At 50.6% G+C, this 13,738-nt stretch overlaps 2 protein-coding genes across 8 annotated transcripts in view; one reads left to right on the top strand and one right to left on the bottom strand.

Annotated features, from left to right (window-relative positions):
• The window catches only part of PDCD11 (programmed cell death 11), a 34,865-nt gene extending 26,288 nt beyond the window's left edge, over positions 1-8,577 (top strand). The window contains exons 33-38 of one of the 7 annotated variants that reach the window (XM_082310245.1): positions 719-969; positions 1,614-1,782; positions 2,048-2,201; positions 2,769-2,934; positions 3,641-8,227; positions 8,416-8,577. In XM_082310245.1, coding sequence (XP_082166371.1) covers positions 719-969; positions 1,614-1,782; positions 2,048-2,201; positions 2,769-2,934; positions 3,641-3,812 — 912 coding nt within the window. In that variant the 3' untranslated portion in view covers positions 3,813-8,227; positions 8,416-8,577. Of the gene's footprint in view, positions 1-154; positions 692-718; positions 970-1,613; positions 1,783-2,047; positions 2,202-2,768; positions 2,935-3,640; positions 8,228-8,415 lie in introns of those variants that run through there. The other 6 variants (XM_082310248.1, XM_082310247.1, XM_082310249.1 and 3 more) reach the window with 6 other exon arrangements.
• A 36-nt stretch (positions 8,578-8,613) lies between these two features.
• CALHM2 (calcium homeostasis modulator family member 2) lies at positions 8,614-9,666 on the bottom strand. The gene is made up of 2 exons (XM_082310256.1): positions 9,116-9,666; positions 8,614-9,032 (listed from the first exon to the last, which is right to left on the bottom strand). Exons 1-2 carry the CDS (start codon positions 9,656-9,658, stop codon positions 8,616-8,618), a joined length of 960 nt encoding a protein of 319 aa, XP_082166382.1. The 5' UTR covers positions 9,659-9,666; the 3' UTR covers positions 8,614-8,615.
• Positions 9,667-13,738: the final 4,072 nt, after the last annotated feature.

Here is a 13,738-nt window from a genome sequence, read left to right as displayed (position 1 = left end):
ACCTGGACATGAAAAATTATAGTCCTCTTATTTAGAAAAACGCAAAAAAAAAAATCTTCTTTTGTGCTGTAATTTTTTAGATGAGTTTTCCAGTGTGAGCAATTCAGCAAAATCAGAAACAAGCTCATGAATTGCTTTCATGTTTGCTCTTCAGGATTTCTCCTGTCCCTCAAAACTCGCCTCTGTAAAGGCCATGCATGGACGATGCTTTGTTGCCCAAGGTATAGCTGCCTTTTACAGAGAACTATGGCACTGTCCGTTCCCAATTTAGACCTCAGTCACCCTAGTGATCCAGCAACATACCCCAGTCTTGCACAATTTCTCCCTGTGTATCCTAGATTTTTACAGAGTGCAGGGTGGTGGTGAGCACTGGCCTGGATGGTAAAGATGGAAGAATGAGAGGGAGGAGTGAAGTGTGAATCCTGCAGCTGGGGTGCAAGACTAGCAAAGTATTTGGTCCCTCAATGTATTTCATTAAAGGAAATGAGATTTAATGTGCTGCTGCTCTTCTTGGAGGTGTGAACCGTGTGTGTCTGTGTGTGAAGGGGTGGAGTGTGCGTACCATTTTCCTCCTCTCTTAAACAATTGGCCCCGTCTCTTCCTGTGAAAACTGCCTAGCCTTGGACATACTGGGGTCTGTCTGTGCTTTGGCTGGGCCTGCCTGTTCCCACGTGAAGTGCCTGTTATTCCCCACTTCTCCTTTTTTTTCCTCTTTCAGCTGAAGAAACAAACCAAGAAGGAGAAGGAGCTAGAGAAGCAGAAGAAGGAGAAGGAGCTCTGCAAATTAGAGGCAGCCCTGATGGACCCCAGTCGACAGCCTCAGTCAGCAGATGACTTTGACCGCCTGGTGCTGAGCAGTCCCAACAGCTCCATCCTCTGGCTACAGTACATGGCTTTCCACCTCCAGGCTACCGAGATTGAGAAGGCCAGAGCTGTGGCAGAGAGAGCACTTAAAACAATCTGCTTCAGGTAATAATGGGGCTCTGCCTTTCTTTGCCCTAAAGAATAAATAATGGTGGGGTATTGGTGATGGGAGAAGAGAATTGGTTGCATCATCACTGTGTGTGCATGTGTGTGTGGAGTGGCAGGGTCTGTTTGTGAGCTCAAAAGGACTAAATGGTGGCAATTGTCAGCTGGCCCATCGAAGGTCTAGCCTGAGTCACCACACTTGGCCTGTAGCTGACTTGCTGCAGCTCATGAGCACAGTAACTCCTCAAGGTATCACTGAGCACACAGACATACCTCAGCAGTCGGAAGGGTTTGGAAGAGCATAATGCTGTCAATGATGTTGTACTTAAAACATGAAACAAACTGTGAAACTTGTTGCTCTTTCCATAGGGCTGCACCCTTGTGTATTAAATCATCTCTACAGCATGATTAAGTACATTGTACTTTCTTGAATCATCCTTGTGGGTTTTAATTACAAAAAACAGTGATCAAAAGTTGTAGTGTGAAACAACTGCTGTGCTCTATTCTAAAAGTGGTGTTTCAGTGAGCAGTACGCCACTTTCCTGGAGACAGGCTACAAGCCAGTGAGTCTTTGTAGGGTGGTTTGCAAAAAGCTGATGAAGGCTGGTAAAAGGCTAAATATTCTTGTGCACATCTGCTTTAAGGGAAGAACAGGAGAAGCTGAATGTCTGGGTAGCTCTACTGAACTTGGAGAACATGTATGGTACTGAGGAGACACTGATGAAGGTCTTTGAGAGAGCTGTTCAATACAATGAACCTCTGAAAGTCTTCCAGCATCTGTGTGACATCTATGCGAATTCTGAGAAGTACAAGGTAAGATAGTGCAAGCAGGTCCCAGGCACGTATTCCATTCAGTCATGCCAGTAAACTACCAGTGCTGGCTGTATAATCTTGCAGCTGTCAGACATTAGGCCTGTCTTGTTCCTAACGGGGATTAATAGTTATGATTGACAAGGAACTATTGATACTTGCTTCTCTCTCATAAGCGTTTGGAGATACCTGGGCCAAGAATAAGAGTTTTAAAGCTACAAGGCTTTATTATGAATCTGTCTGATCTAACCCAACTCTGCCCTTCCAGCAAGCAGAAGAGTTGTACCACACAATGCTGAAGCGCTTCCGTCAGGAGAAATCTGTGTGGCTGAAATACGCCTCTTTCCTCCTGAAGCAAGGCCAGACTGAGGCTACGCACAGGCTTTTGGAGCGTGCTCTCAAGGCTTTGCCCACCAAAGAACGTAAGCACTCTCCTACCTATTCATAATGTGGACCATGTGTTGACAGGTCTCCAGTAGATGGGCTGCTCTCTGATAGCGCTGCCTGTGATAATGTTTGAAGTAAGTGAAAAGTGCAAACAGTTGGTGCTAAACATGCTGCCCTTCACTGTAAAGGGAGGGGAGACTTCAGCCTGGATATCAATGCTAAACACTCCTGTAGTAAAGCTTGCTGTGATGGGCAAAAGCAAAACACCCAAAGCAAAGAAGTCTTTGAGCCTTACAGCCCTCTAGAAAAGTTCAGTTGGTCTAGTCCCGGGTTTGTGGGGCTGCCCATCAATGCTGCAAGATGCATTTTGAATATAAGAATAAACTTCTGCAGAGAGCTGAAATGGGAAATGAACTGTGACCCTTCTCTCTCCCACTCCGATCCCACCTTGGTCCAGAACCACTTTACAACAGAGCCTTTTTGTCTCTAGGTAGAGATGGTGCTGCCTCTGTGCCTGCCTCTGTTCTGTGTAGTTATCACTCATGTTTTTTCATTGGGAAGAGGGCTGGTGTGATACCCTAACATGTCATTATTTGTTCCAGATGTGGATGTAATTTCAAGGTTTGCACAGCTGGAGTTCCGTTTTGGGGACCCAGAACATGCCAAGGCCCTCTTTGAGAGCACCCTCAACAGCTATCCCAAGCGGACAGACATCTGGTCCATCTACATGGACATCATGATCAAACATGGCAGCCAGAAGGAAGTTCGGTGAGTTGTGCTACAGCAGGCTGGGAAGGGGCAGAGTACAGTGCTTGCAGCAACACTTGAAAAGAGCAGAGGTGCCCTGCAGCATGAGGTTGTATAGAGCCTCCCAGAGCAGAGCAAAAGAGAATTTTTATCACCTAGAGAAAGAAAATTGGGGTGTGTGGAAGGGCTTATCCTTGCCAGGCCTGGGGAGACTCCAAGGAGATCCATAGGGCGGAGAGGAACTGACTTGTAAGTAGTGACCTGCATGACAGAAACTAGAGGACTTGCACCGAGGTTCATCTGTCCCTCTAGAAGGATTGTCTTGTTGTATCTGAAGGGTGAGATCAAGCCTTTGTGTATCTTGTAACATAAAAATGGAGAAACCTTTTTTTTTCCTTTTGTTTTTCTTTTCTGAGAGTTGACAAAAGGAAGTCCAGCTTCCCACACTATGGATCCAGCCACATCCACTTAAGGAATACAGAGGCAAATACAGTGGCTGGATCTTAGCTTAAGTTGACCAGCACCCTTAGAGTTCTGCAAGCAAATAGAAGGCTTCTACTTTGAGGTTTTGGGCAGTTGTCAGGAATCTCTTTCTACAAGCGCCAGCACTTCGCAGCAGGTTGAATGTCTCCCCTGACTTTCTGCTGTTTGTTCAAAGGCAGGATACAGGGCTTGTGTTGAGTGCTGTCACCAACACAGCGATCTGAATCACTTTGGTTTCTTGCAGGGACATCTTTGAGAGGGTCATACACCTGAGCTTGGCACCAAAGAAGATGAAATTCTTCTTTAAACGCTACCTGGATTATGAGAAGAAATTTGGTACAACAGAAAGTGTCCTGGCTGTTAAAAGAGCAGCACTTGAGTATGTGGAGACCAAGAGTTCCCTTGCTGACACCTAAGGACAGCCCAAGTAAAAGCAGAGAGACTCAGCTCTCCATGCAGTGTGGGAACTGAGAGGTGCGGAGTTCCACCGTGGGCGTCCATGGACAGTGAGTTTCTGGAGAGCATTGATCTATGACCAAACTAAACTGGAAAGAGCAATCTAAGGAAAAGATTTGATAAGTGTTTGCAGCTTTGTCCAGATGTTACAAATAACCCTAGTCTGTTGGTGACTTTGAAGACGTTTTTAAATATAGACTGTTTTATAACCAATAGAAACATCAGCCATACCTGTTCTACTTTCCTGGGGAAATGGTGCAGTTATGATCCACTATTTTTAAGTACAGTGATGTCTTATAAATTGATTTCTCTCTTTGTCAAGATGTCAGAGAAGATTCTTGCCTTTTGGCTGAATTAACACGTTGAAAGATTTATCTCAAGTGCCTTTGTACTCCTCGCAATTGGCAGAGCGACACAGAATTGTGGCATAGTTGAGGTTGGAAGGGACCTCTGGAGATCATCTGGTTCAAACCCCTGCTCAAAGCAAGGATCAGCTAGACTAGGGTTGCTCAGGACCATGTCCAGTTTGGTTTTGATGTCTCCAAGGATGGACACTCTACAACCTCTCTGGGCAACCTGTTCCAAGGTTTGACCATGTTCACAGTAAAAAAGTGTTTTCTTACGTTTGAATGGAATTTCTTGTATTTCACTTTGTGCTCATTTCCTCTTGTCCTGTCACTGAGCATCACTAAGAAGAGTCTGGTTCTACCTTTTTTACACCCTTGTGTCAGGTATTTATACACGTAGATAAGATCCACCTTGAGCCTTCTCCTTAGGCTGAGCAGCCCCAGCTCTCTTCGGCTCTCCTTGTATGATGCATGCTCCAATCCCATAATCATTTTCCTGTCCCTCTGCTGGACTTGCTCCAGTAAGCCTGTATCTCTCCTGTACTGGGGAACCCAGTACTGGGCACATCACCCCAGATGTCTCACCACTGCAGAGTAGAGGGGAAGGATGTCCTCCCTCGGCCTGCTGGTAATGCTCTTCCTAATGCAGCCCAGGATGCTCTTGGCCTCTTCAGCTGAAAGGGCATATGCCTTTAAAGCCCACAGCATCCAGTTATGATGGATCCCATGATCACAGACATCTCGCATAACAATTGCCAGTGATTGATGGCAGAAAGAATTACTGATTTTCAGTAGTGGTTGTCTCTTAAGAGAAATCACTGAAGTCAAAGAAGAAAGTGTTTTTCTGTGCTGAAAAAAAGTCACCCCAATCTAACCTTCTGCTTGAAAAAAGCCAAGTATCTTGGGTACGTAAGTAGGCTCTGTCACTGGTGTTGGTGCTTTATGATCTGTATTCTTGTAACTCCAGTAAGATGTGGCTGTGATCATCCACATGTTTTACAAATGAAGAACTGAAGGCAAGGGGAGGAGCAGGGTATGCAAACAGGTATGATTATCCAATGTAGACACTAGTGAGCGGGTGCCCAGCTTTGAAATAGCAAACTTGAAGAGTCTTGCTCATTGTAGGTGCTGTGAACTCAAAACCAGAGCTCTGCAGGACCCAGCTCTTCTGCCTCTGTGAATGCCCAGTGTTGGCAAGCCTGAACAATTCAGCATTTAGTTCATTCCCAAGTCCACTGGAATCCAGAAACAAGTCATTTCACTTCTTGCCCCTAGGGAGAGCAGGGTACTGTACTCGGATTTTGCTGAATGCTCTTCTAGAGGAGGGGGCTGCTTGCAACATCCAGTAGCAGCTGCTGCTTTTTTTAAGAACACAGCTGCAACAATGGTGGCTTTTTTGGGGATTAATTAGTTACATAATAGAATACATAAATAAGCATTGCAATAGAAACTAAGATTCCTTTGAGGTATTGTTTCTTCTCGACTACTGGGGCTATTATAGTCTCTAAAGTAGTCAGCAGGGAAAATGAAAGACCTGTGTGTAATTCTCCATACTGGAGGAGCCTGGTTTGAACCCATCTTGCTGCTGGGAAGTGTGCCCTAACTGGCAACCCGTAGGCTGCTCTGCGATGGGGTTATTTTCGGCCTCTGTAGGAAAAGCAGAGAGCATATGAGCTCCCAGCCTGCGTGATCTGGCATGCCAGGAAGACAGGTAGGTCGACTTCCCTCTTGGCGTTTTGGTGAGAAGCCTAGCCCGCTTGCTTGCGCTGGTGTAAAAAATCATTGGGTTCAATCCCTCACCTCAGCATCGTCACTGGGGAAGGATGAGCGATGTGGTCAGCAGGGATATTCGTGAGGGTGCTGATGGGCTACGAGGGCCAGAAGCCCAGGGGTGTCTCAGCTGGGGCTATGGTCAGGGCTGCAGGGGAGGGGAGGAAAAAAGTCCCTACAATGGCAAACAAGTATTTCTGAGTGCAGTGGCTTGCTCCGCTCCTTGCTGTCAGCCGTCCACTCAAACATGCCTCTCCAACAAGAGGGAGGGAAAACGGACAAGCTGGACAAGCCCCTAGCCCATCCCAGCACATGGAAAGTGGCTGGGGTTAATGGAGAAGGGAGCTAAACAGAGCAAAAGCTGTTTTGTGCTCATGGTTTATTCTTAGGATAAACAGATCCATTCCCAAGCATTACGTGTCTTGCCCCTTTCCTTCAAAGGAGGGAGGGGGAGGAGAAGGAACTGGAGTGGAGGTGGGTCAAGGGAACAGTTAGGGCTGTCAAGGAGGGAGGCAAGGGGAGGAAAGGAAGTAAGAGGAAAGGCATATGCTTATGCTGCTTTGTTTCAGCAAGTCACCTTGCATCTGCCGACCTGCGTGCAGGGGGCTGGCATACGTGTCTGCATGTTCACACCCGAGGGCCAATGAGAAGAAATGCAAATGAACTTTCTTTCGTCTCACGTTAATGCAATTCCATCTAGCTTGCATCTGATCATTCCTGCAGATTAGCTGATGGTGAGGCTGGGAGCCAAGCCTTCCCACAAATGCAATGCAAATCTGTAGAGAAGCTGAACAGGGATCCTGGGATGCCTCGCCCATTAAGCGGTGTTCCTCCCTCTTTATGCGAGGGAATAACCTCCAGCTCTTTCTTGCAAGGGGACATATTTGTAAAAAGGTTTCTAAATATGTTTCCTTTCCTTTGCTGCAATTGTGTATCCTGATGTACAAGATCTGTGCTACTCATTGCAAGAATAACTAAAAATCAGTGTTACTAACTTGTAATATGTGGTAATGCTTTAAAACTTCGCATCCTGGGGTCATCTGGATAGGAGAGGATCTGAAAGTTTAATAGAAAGAAAAAATAAGTTCCCAGTCCTTGGGTTCAAAGAGAATGTTAAAATACGCCTTTTGTGCCCCCCTGAAGAAAACTCAGAAGGCAATGAAAAATAACTCTCATTTAATAATTTATTTCAAATCTCCTTGTGTGTAAGTTCCTCTGAGTTCTGTGTGTTTGAGTCATTTTTTGAACAATTTAAGGCTTTTTGGTAAACAGCACAGTGTAAAAGGAAGTTGTACCTATAAAGGAACAGTACAAGTAGGAAAAACAAACTCCATTGTCCTGCCAGCTCTTGAAACAGTGGTGGTTGCATAGGGCTGACCCCCAGGAGAAAAGGGACTGCGCAGTGCCAGAAGAGCAGCCTTGAAGCCATAGTCAGCACAGCGTCATGGTGAGGGCAGTAATTTTACACCTCTCTGGCTTTGCTTTCTCGGAGTACAGTTCAGTCCGTAAAAGAGACCATCTGCTGCGGGGACCATTCAAGGCAGTGGAAAGGGTTTAAGAAAGTTCAGTGGTGGAAGGGTAGGGAGAGGGCTGCTCTCCCCATCCAGTTCCTGCTGTCCCTCGTCACTGCAGTGCAGCAGATGGGTGTGTGTAATGTGGTCTTGTGGCTGGCAAGTTTCTCATCCCTTTTCCCTAGAAGAAAGATGCTCCATTAATAAAGCTAACTATATAGTATATACACTATATATGTATATATATATACAAAACTAATTCTGGTTGAGGTCTTGCTGGTTGGATGAGAAATGCAATGAGCTGCAGACAGCGGTGTGGCTTACCGCGGGTATTGCTTCCTCTGAGCCTCCACCTTGCCCGAAAGCTATTCCGCTGATGGTGCCATCTTCCAGGTTTATAAACTCATGGTTGTGACCGTTTGGGCTCATTGGAGAGTGCCAGGCGCTTCACTGAGAACAAAGGGAGTTTGGTGTCCTACCCAAATTCCAACTTGGTAATTACAGAGTGTCTTTCTGAATACCGGGAATATTGGTGATTCCTCCTGCCTTAGTCTCTCAGTTATTCAGTGTGCTGCTGTATTACTGGCCCATTCCTTCCCAGGTGCCATTGCATCCCCCTTGCCACAGGAATTTACCCACTGCTCCCCTGTTTTTCCCGGTGTACCGTGAAGCCTGTAAAGTGCTCCAGGACCTGCCTGCATAACAGGCATTGCACAACTGCAGAAGATACTGATGTCGATAAAACAAGTAGGTGTGTGGGATAGCTGGGGCGAACCCTGCCATGGGGAGATGGGTGGGACTGCAGGAGTCATGGTTAGAAATGTCGTGCCCACCCCTTCCTCCCCGAGGTTTCTGCTGGTGCATTAGATGGCAGGGTGCACCAGCAGCCTGGAGGTAAAGTGTGCATCTGCTCTTTGCTCTCCTTGTCTCTCCAGGAGCAGCAACGAGAAGGTTGTCTCCGAGAGAGGGGTTCCCCAGCAAAGTATTGCTTATCAGCCTCTACATTGAGGCTGTTGATCCCTGTTTACCCGCTGAGAGAAGTAATCCTGTTGGGAGGAATATTCCCAGTGAATCCCTCAGCTGCGCACCAATACTGCCAGGAAGTCTGGGGAACTGCTCCCAGCGCCCATCTGTCTTAGGAAGCCAAAAAGAGCATTTCGTGGCCTTCTGGGCTTGGCCCGTTCCCTTCCACCCCTTTGGCCCATTTGTGGAGCCGGCTGTAGAGCGGGAAGCCCTTGTTCTCCCGGTAGATGTAGACGCCCGTGATGGCGTTCCACTGGGGGCTCGGCTGGACGCCCTCCACTGGGAACTCCTGCACCAGCTCCTTCTCCTCCTTGTCCAGCGCCACAAAGCCAAAGAAGTGCTTCACGTTCTTGGCTGCCAGGATCCTGGAGTGGACCTCGGCTGTGCGGCGGAAGAGCTTGTCCTCATTGGAGCGGTACTGGGCCCAGTAAGCCTCCTGCCGGTAGCTCAGCGGTGAGCAGCAGTGCTTCAGGCACTTGGTGAGGAAAACCAGGACCGCGACGATGCCAATGAGCAGCCAGCCGAAGAGCTGAGAGAGAAGAGAGAGGCTGCGTTAGGACAGGGCAAGGTGGTCTTACCCACTCCGTGTGGCTTTCTCCCCAGCGTGCCTACCTGGGACTCGTATCTCAGCCTCCGTGTCACCTCGTCCCTGAACTTGGTGAGGTTTGCCGGCACGTCTTTACAGGGGAACCTGGCCAGGACCTCGGCCCCATAGTCGGCCGGGAACTTGTCCAGGGAGGACGGCTTGACAAACTCACTGAGGGCGCAGATGTAAGCCTCCCCGCGCAGCAGCGAGATGACCGACCAGGTGACGGGTGCCACAGCCGCCCGGCCCATGATGGAGCCAAAGAGGAGGAAGGTGGCGGCAGTAGAGAAGTTCTTGGTGCCGCGCTTGTGGCACTCGGCCACCAGGTTCCAGGTGTGGTTGTTCCAGATGACACCGATGAGGAAGAGGGCCAGGGCCGGGACGCCGATGGCAGCCAGACCGTAGATGTAGTTGCGGGCAGGGGAGCAGGGGCAGTTGAAGGCGACGACCGAGAAGAGCTCCTCACTGCCCACAGTGCCCAGGGCTACCAAACCATTGAAGATCATCACATCTTTGCTCTTGAAGAACAAGGAGAGGAAGCGGAAGTTCTCGGCGATGAGGGCGGCCATCTCGTCCCGGGAGCGAGAGGAGGTGTGTACTGCAGTGGGGGGCTGTGCTGGCCCACCTCCCAGCACCAAGGGACAGGCCGCTGCGGGGTGAAATGGCCTTGGGCCGGCTGGAGTGCAAGAGGCTGCTCCAGGAGCACACCACCTTACTGCTGTTCCTTCCTCCCGCCTGGTGTCCCAGCCTCTGGAGCTCGTTGCTGATACCAGGGATACTTCAAGAGGAGCCGAAGAGGGATTCAGCCTAAGCAATGTGTGAAACCTCAGTCATTTCAGTTTCCCACTAAGCTCTCCAAAAGCGTCTTCGGCAGCAAAGATTACCAATGGGACAGCTGTTTCTGCCCCCGGCATTTGCACGTTTGTTGTCTTTCCTTCTTTTTGGGTTTAGTCACCTCCTGCAGAGGCAATTACTGTCAGCATTGCTGCCGGACACTCAATGATCTCCCAAGCCTGCAAGAAAGGAGGACGCCGTGTTACTGGGGAAACTGGACCGGAGCACTGGTGATGGGATGCGTCCCCAGCCCTGCCACTGACTCACGCGGCACGTGCATGCTGGTAACTTGAGGATGCTGTGTGTGGCTTTTACCTTGCTCTTTAGACCTGATGAGTTAATATTTAATAATAGCCAAAGGTACGTCAGGGAGAGAGCAAGAGGTGCTGCGAGATGGCCCAGCAGGTTTGGGGGCAGAGAGATCCAGTGTGAGAGGACCATGCAGGAGCAGCCTCCACCAACAGGGGGGAGGGGATGCTCAAGGGCTTTTGTTACCAGCAAAAGAAGTTACTTTCTGGGAAAGCAGAGCTTATCTTGATGACCCAGGATACAAACACCAAATGCCCATATAGCTGCGTCAGCAATTACGCAGGAGTTTTTCCTAGGATTAGGTGTGGCAGGATGATCTCCTCTCCCAGAGTTGGTTGACATAACCATACTGCCTGTCCTGGCCCGCCATCCTGGCTCAGCCTCTAACTGCTGGCCTGAAACCGAGCCCCTCCACCTGCACACCTCGGTACCAGAGATGTACTTCACTGCCCTTCGCTTGTGTGGCTTCCCCCAGCCTCTTCTCCCACTACAACACTGGTTATACTGGGATGCCCACCCCACCAACAGGGCTGGGCTGTGTGGACTGCAGGCACTCAGGACCAAGCAGAGGAAAGCAAGGAAAGCGTGTGCCCTGATTTTTTTGAAGGGCAGGGAAATAACTGGGGAGTGTATCCATGCCCTCTGCAGTGATGCCCACTCCGCCATGCCACTTGCAAGCTGCATTTAATTCATTTCCTAGTTGACTTTCTGTCTGTGCTGCATCCCCACAGGGTGTCATCTCAGGAAGCCCCAAGCACCTTGCTAGCTCTGGGAGCCCTCAGCCATGTGATGAAACCCGCTGGCCTCAGGGGAACTGCTGTCACCGGGGTTTGCTGGAGACAGGAAGGACCCGGGCACTAACCATCTCCGGCAGCTTGCGCAGCGCTGGCAGCATGGGCGCGCTTCTGGGGCTCCCGGGGAGCCCTGACCCACAGCAGGGCTGCCCCAAAACCTGCCCCGATGCTGGCATCTCCCAGCCAGTGTGCACAGAGCAAGGCTTCCCCAGGCCAGCCCCAGCTGTGGGAGAAGGCTATGGTGACATTCATGCAGAGGAGGCAAAGGCACCTTAATCCTTATGGTCTCTTGTACGAGGCTTGCTCATGCACTGTGGTTTAAATCACTCCCGTGCCTTGGATCATCTGCTGCCCCACCAAATCCTGTTTTACACCCTTCCTCTGTGGGGCAGCAGAGGGGAAAGGGGGCAGAAATTTGGCCTCGGTTCCCTTCTGTGTCTAACCCACGGCAATCCCTTTAAACTCATGCTGTGATATTGCTGAGTTCAAATACAAGCAGCCCTTAATGTCTTCCTGTATCTTCCCAGTTTTCCATATGCAAAACTCCCTCAGTAAAGGAGACAGACCAGCCAGGAACTGCAGCCATGTGATGGGGCCCAGGCCCCCAGCTCCGGCTGCCGCGCTTTGTGGTACACCACGTTTGCAGCCAGATGCGAAACCTGCAAACTTGTTCTAGTGTGTGGGGTTCAAAACCCTGTTATTAGCATTACCAGCAAATAGCCCTGATTGATAAAGAAGGCCCTGCGACCTTCCTGACAGTGCCTGGCAACCGGCAAAGCAAAAATAAGAGGAGCTGGCAAAAGGGAGTATGCCATTTTGGGGGGGGCTACTCTTCCTCTGCTTGGGGGTTATGGTGCCTGTCTGGGAGAGAGAAGGGTGGGTGGGAGGGGAAGGGAAAAGTTTTTTGCAGCAGATCATTTTTTATCAGTCTCTGTTAAAGTCCTTGCCCACAACATGCACGAAAGCAAGAAAAAAATGAAGTCACTTACTTGAAAAGTTCTTGAAACCAGTTCTAGAGCCTTCTCAGCTCCTTGTGTGGTTTTTGCTTCGGCTGCAGGGGGCTTCTGGCAGCGTGCGGGGCTGTGCAGAAGTGGGGATGTGGCTGAGGCCGGGCTGATGGACGAAGCGAAAGCTGATGAAAACAGCGTTAAGAGTTTGGCAGCTTCCTTTCTTAGTCTGCAGCGTGCTGTCGGCTTTTGGGAGGAGGGAGGAGGTTGTTCTCGGGCCCTGTGCTTGGGTGGGGCGAAGAGCAGGCGCTTAGGCTTCTGCTGGGTGCAAGGCTGAGGTTGTGCCTTTAAAAAGAAAAAAAAAAAAAAGGAAAGGAAAGGCTGAGAATGAGTCACTGGAAAAAGCACATCGCCCTTTTTCAGACCCGCCATGCAGCTGTGCAAAAGCTGGCTGGGATGGCCCAGGGTTTGCCTGGAGGATGGGGGCGATGGGATGCCTTGCTGCGGTGTAAAGGGGAAATGCTGGAGCCCCTCAGCCTGGGGGCTGGATGCAGCCCCCGCGGTCCCCAGGGGATGCAGTTGTGCATGGGAGAAGCCCTTGGTCCCATGTGAAGGGGCAGGAACTGCTGCTTTTCTGGATGGGATCCGGCTGAGCCAGCGGGGAAGACGCCAGCCTGGCTGGGTTTTCGGGAGAAGCAGGAACCCGCCCTCCCGAGCTCTGTGGAGCAGCCAGGTTTTGCTTCCCGCCACCGGGACGGAGCAGAGGGGCTGCTGTGGGGGCGGTGGGGGCTGAGCGAGGCCGGGGGAGCCATGTCTGTGAGGCTGGGCACAGCCTGCAATTTGGCGAGCGCGGTGCATTCCTGCCCAGCTCGGCTTTTCCGCTCGCTGCTTCCTCTGCAGAGCGATGCCTGCGAGGCAGCCGAGCGTGCCTCACTTTCTCCTTGCATTGCTCCCTCCTCTCCACCATCTGTCCCTTGGCTCCAGCTCCCGCCCAGCCTGTTGCAGAGGCTGGAAACCCCCGGCCTCCTTCCCCGGCCTCCTCTTCGCCGTGTCCCTGGGGTTAAACTCAGCTCTCCCCAGAGGATGTCTTCAGCACAGGCAAATCTTCTGCAACACCCACGTTCCCCTCTGCCTGGAGCAAAGCTAAGCTCAGCCCAGCGTCAGCAGTTCAGCCGGGGTTTTTGGACCGAGTCCTCCTTCTTACCCCCAGACCTGGGGTCCCCGGGCGGGTTTTGCAGCTCCCAGGTGTCTGGGTGTGGTGCACCCCTTGGCACTCCCACGCCTCCGCGCCCGCCCGGGGCTGGCTCCCCTCCTGCCCAGTGCCTGCCGGCTCGGCTGGGGGCCCCGGGGCTCGCTCCATGCTCAGGGCACTGCTGCTAACCGGGCTCAGTGAAATCCCAGGGGCCATGTCAGGTTCCCTAGAGAGAGGTCTCCTCCCAAGGGCGATGAAAGATGTCCCCAAAATCCAGGAAAGAGAGGACACCCTGCCTGCTCTGCGGGGACTCTCTACGACTGCCAAAACTGCTGCAGGGAGGAAGCGCTCTGATCCTAAAAATCTAAATTAAAAGCACAAAAGCTTCTCTTTGCAAATGCACACTGTTTTTTCACTATCTTAATAGCTGTGCCGTGGAGCCCGCCAGCCCTGCATGCTGCTTGCTGTTGTGGGGTCTCTGAGCGCACCTTTCTTGGTGAGCCATTAACAGCGCTGAACTGCAAATAATAGGAGTGGAAACCGCCTTTATCTTTTAATCACTTTTGCTTTGTA

The sequence above is a fragment of the Platalea leucorodia genome, assembly GCF_965183815.1.
Source record: "Platalea leucorodia genome assembly, chromosome: 4".
NCBI lineage: Eukaryota > Metazoa > Chordata > Aves > Pelecaniformes > Threskiornithidae > Platalea > Platalea leucorodia.
Note: the sequence above shows the minus strand (reverse complement) of the source record. Positions and strands in the feature narration are given on the sequence as shown.

What these genes read in the sequence shown, in the direction of transcription:
- CALHM2 (XM_082310256.1), bottom strand. Translation starts at nt 9,658, where the DNA reads ATGGCCGCCCTCATCGCCGAGAACTTCCGCTTCCTCTCCTTGTTCTTC. An exon ending in GGCTGAGATACGAGTCCCAG is followed by an intron (nt 9,033 to 9,115) that starts GTAGGCACGCTG and finishes CTTCTCTCTCAG; the next exon opens with CTCTTCGGCTGGCTGCTCAT.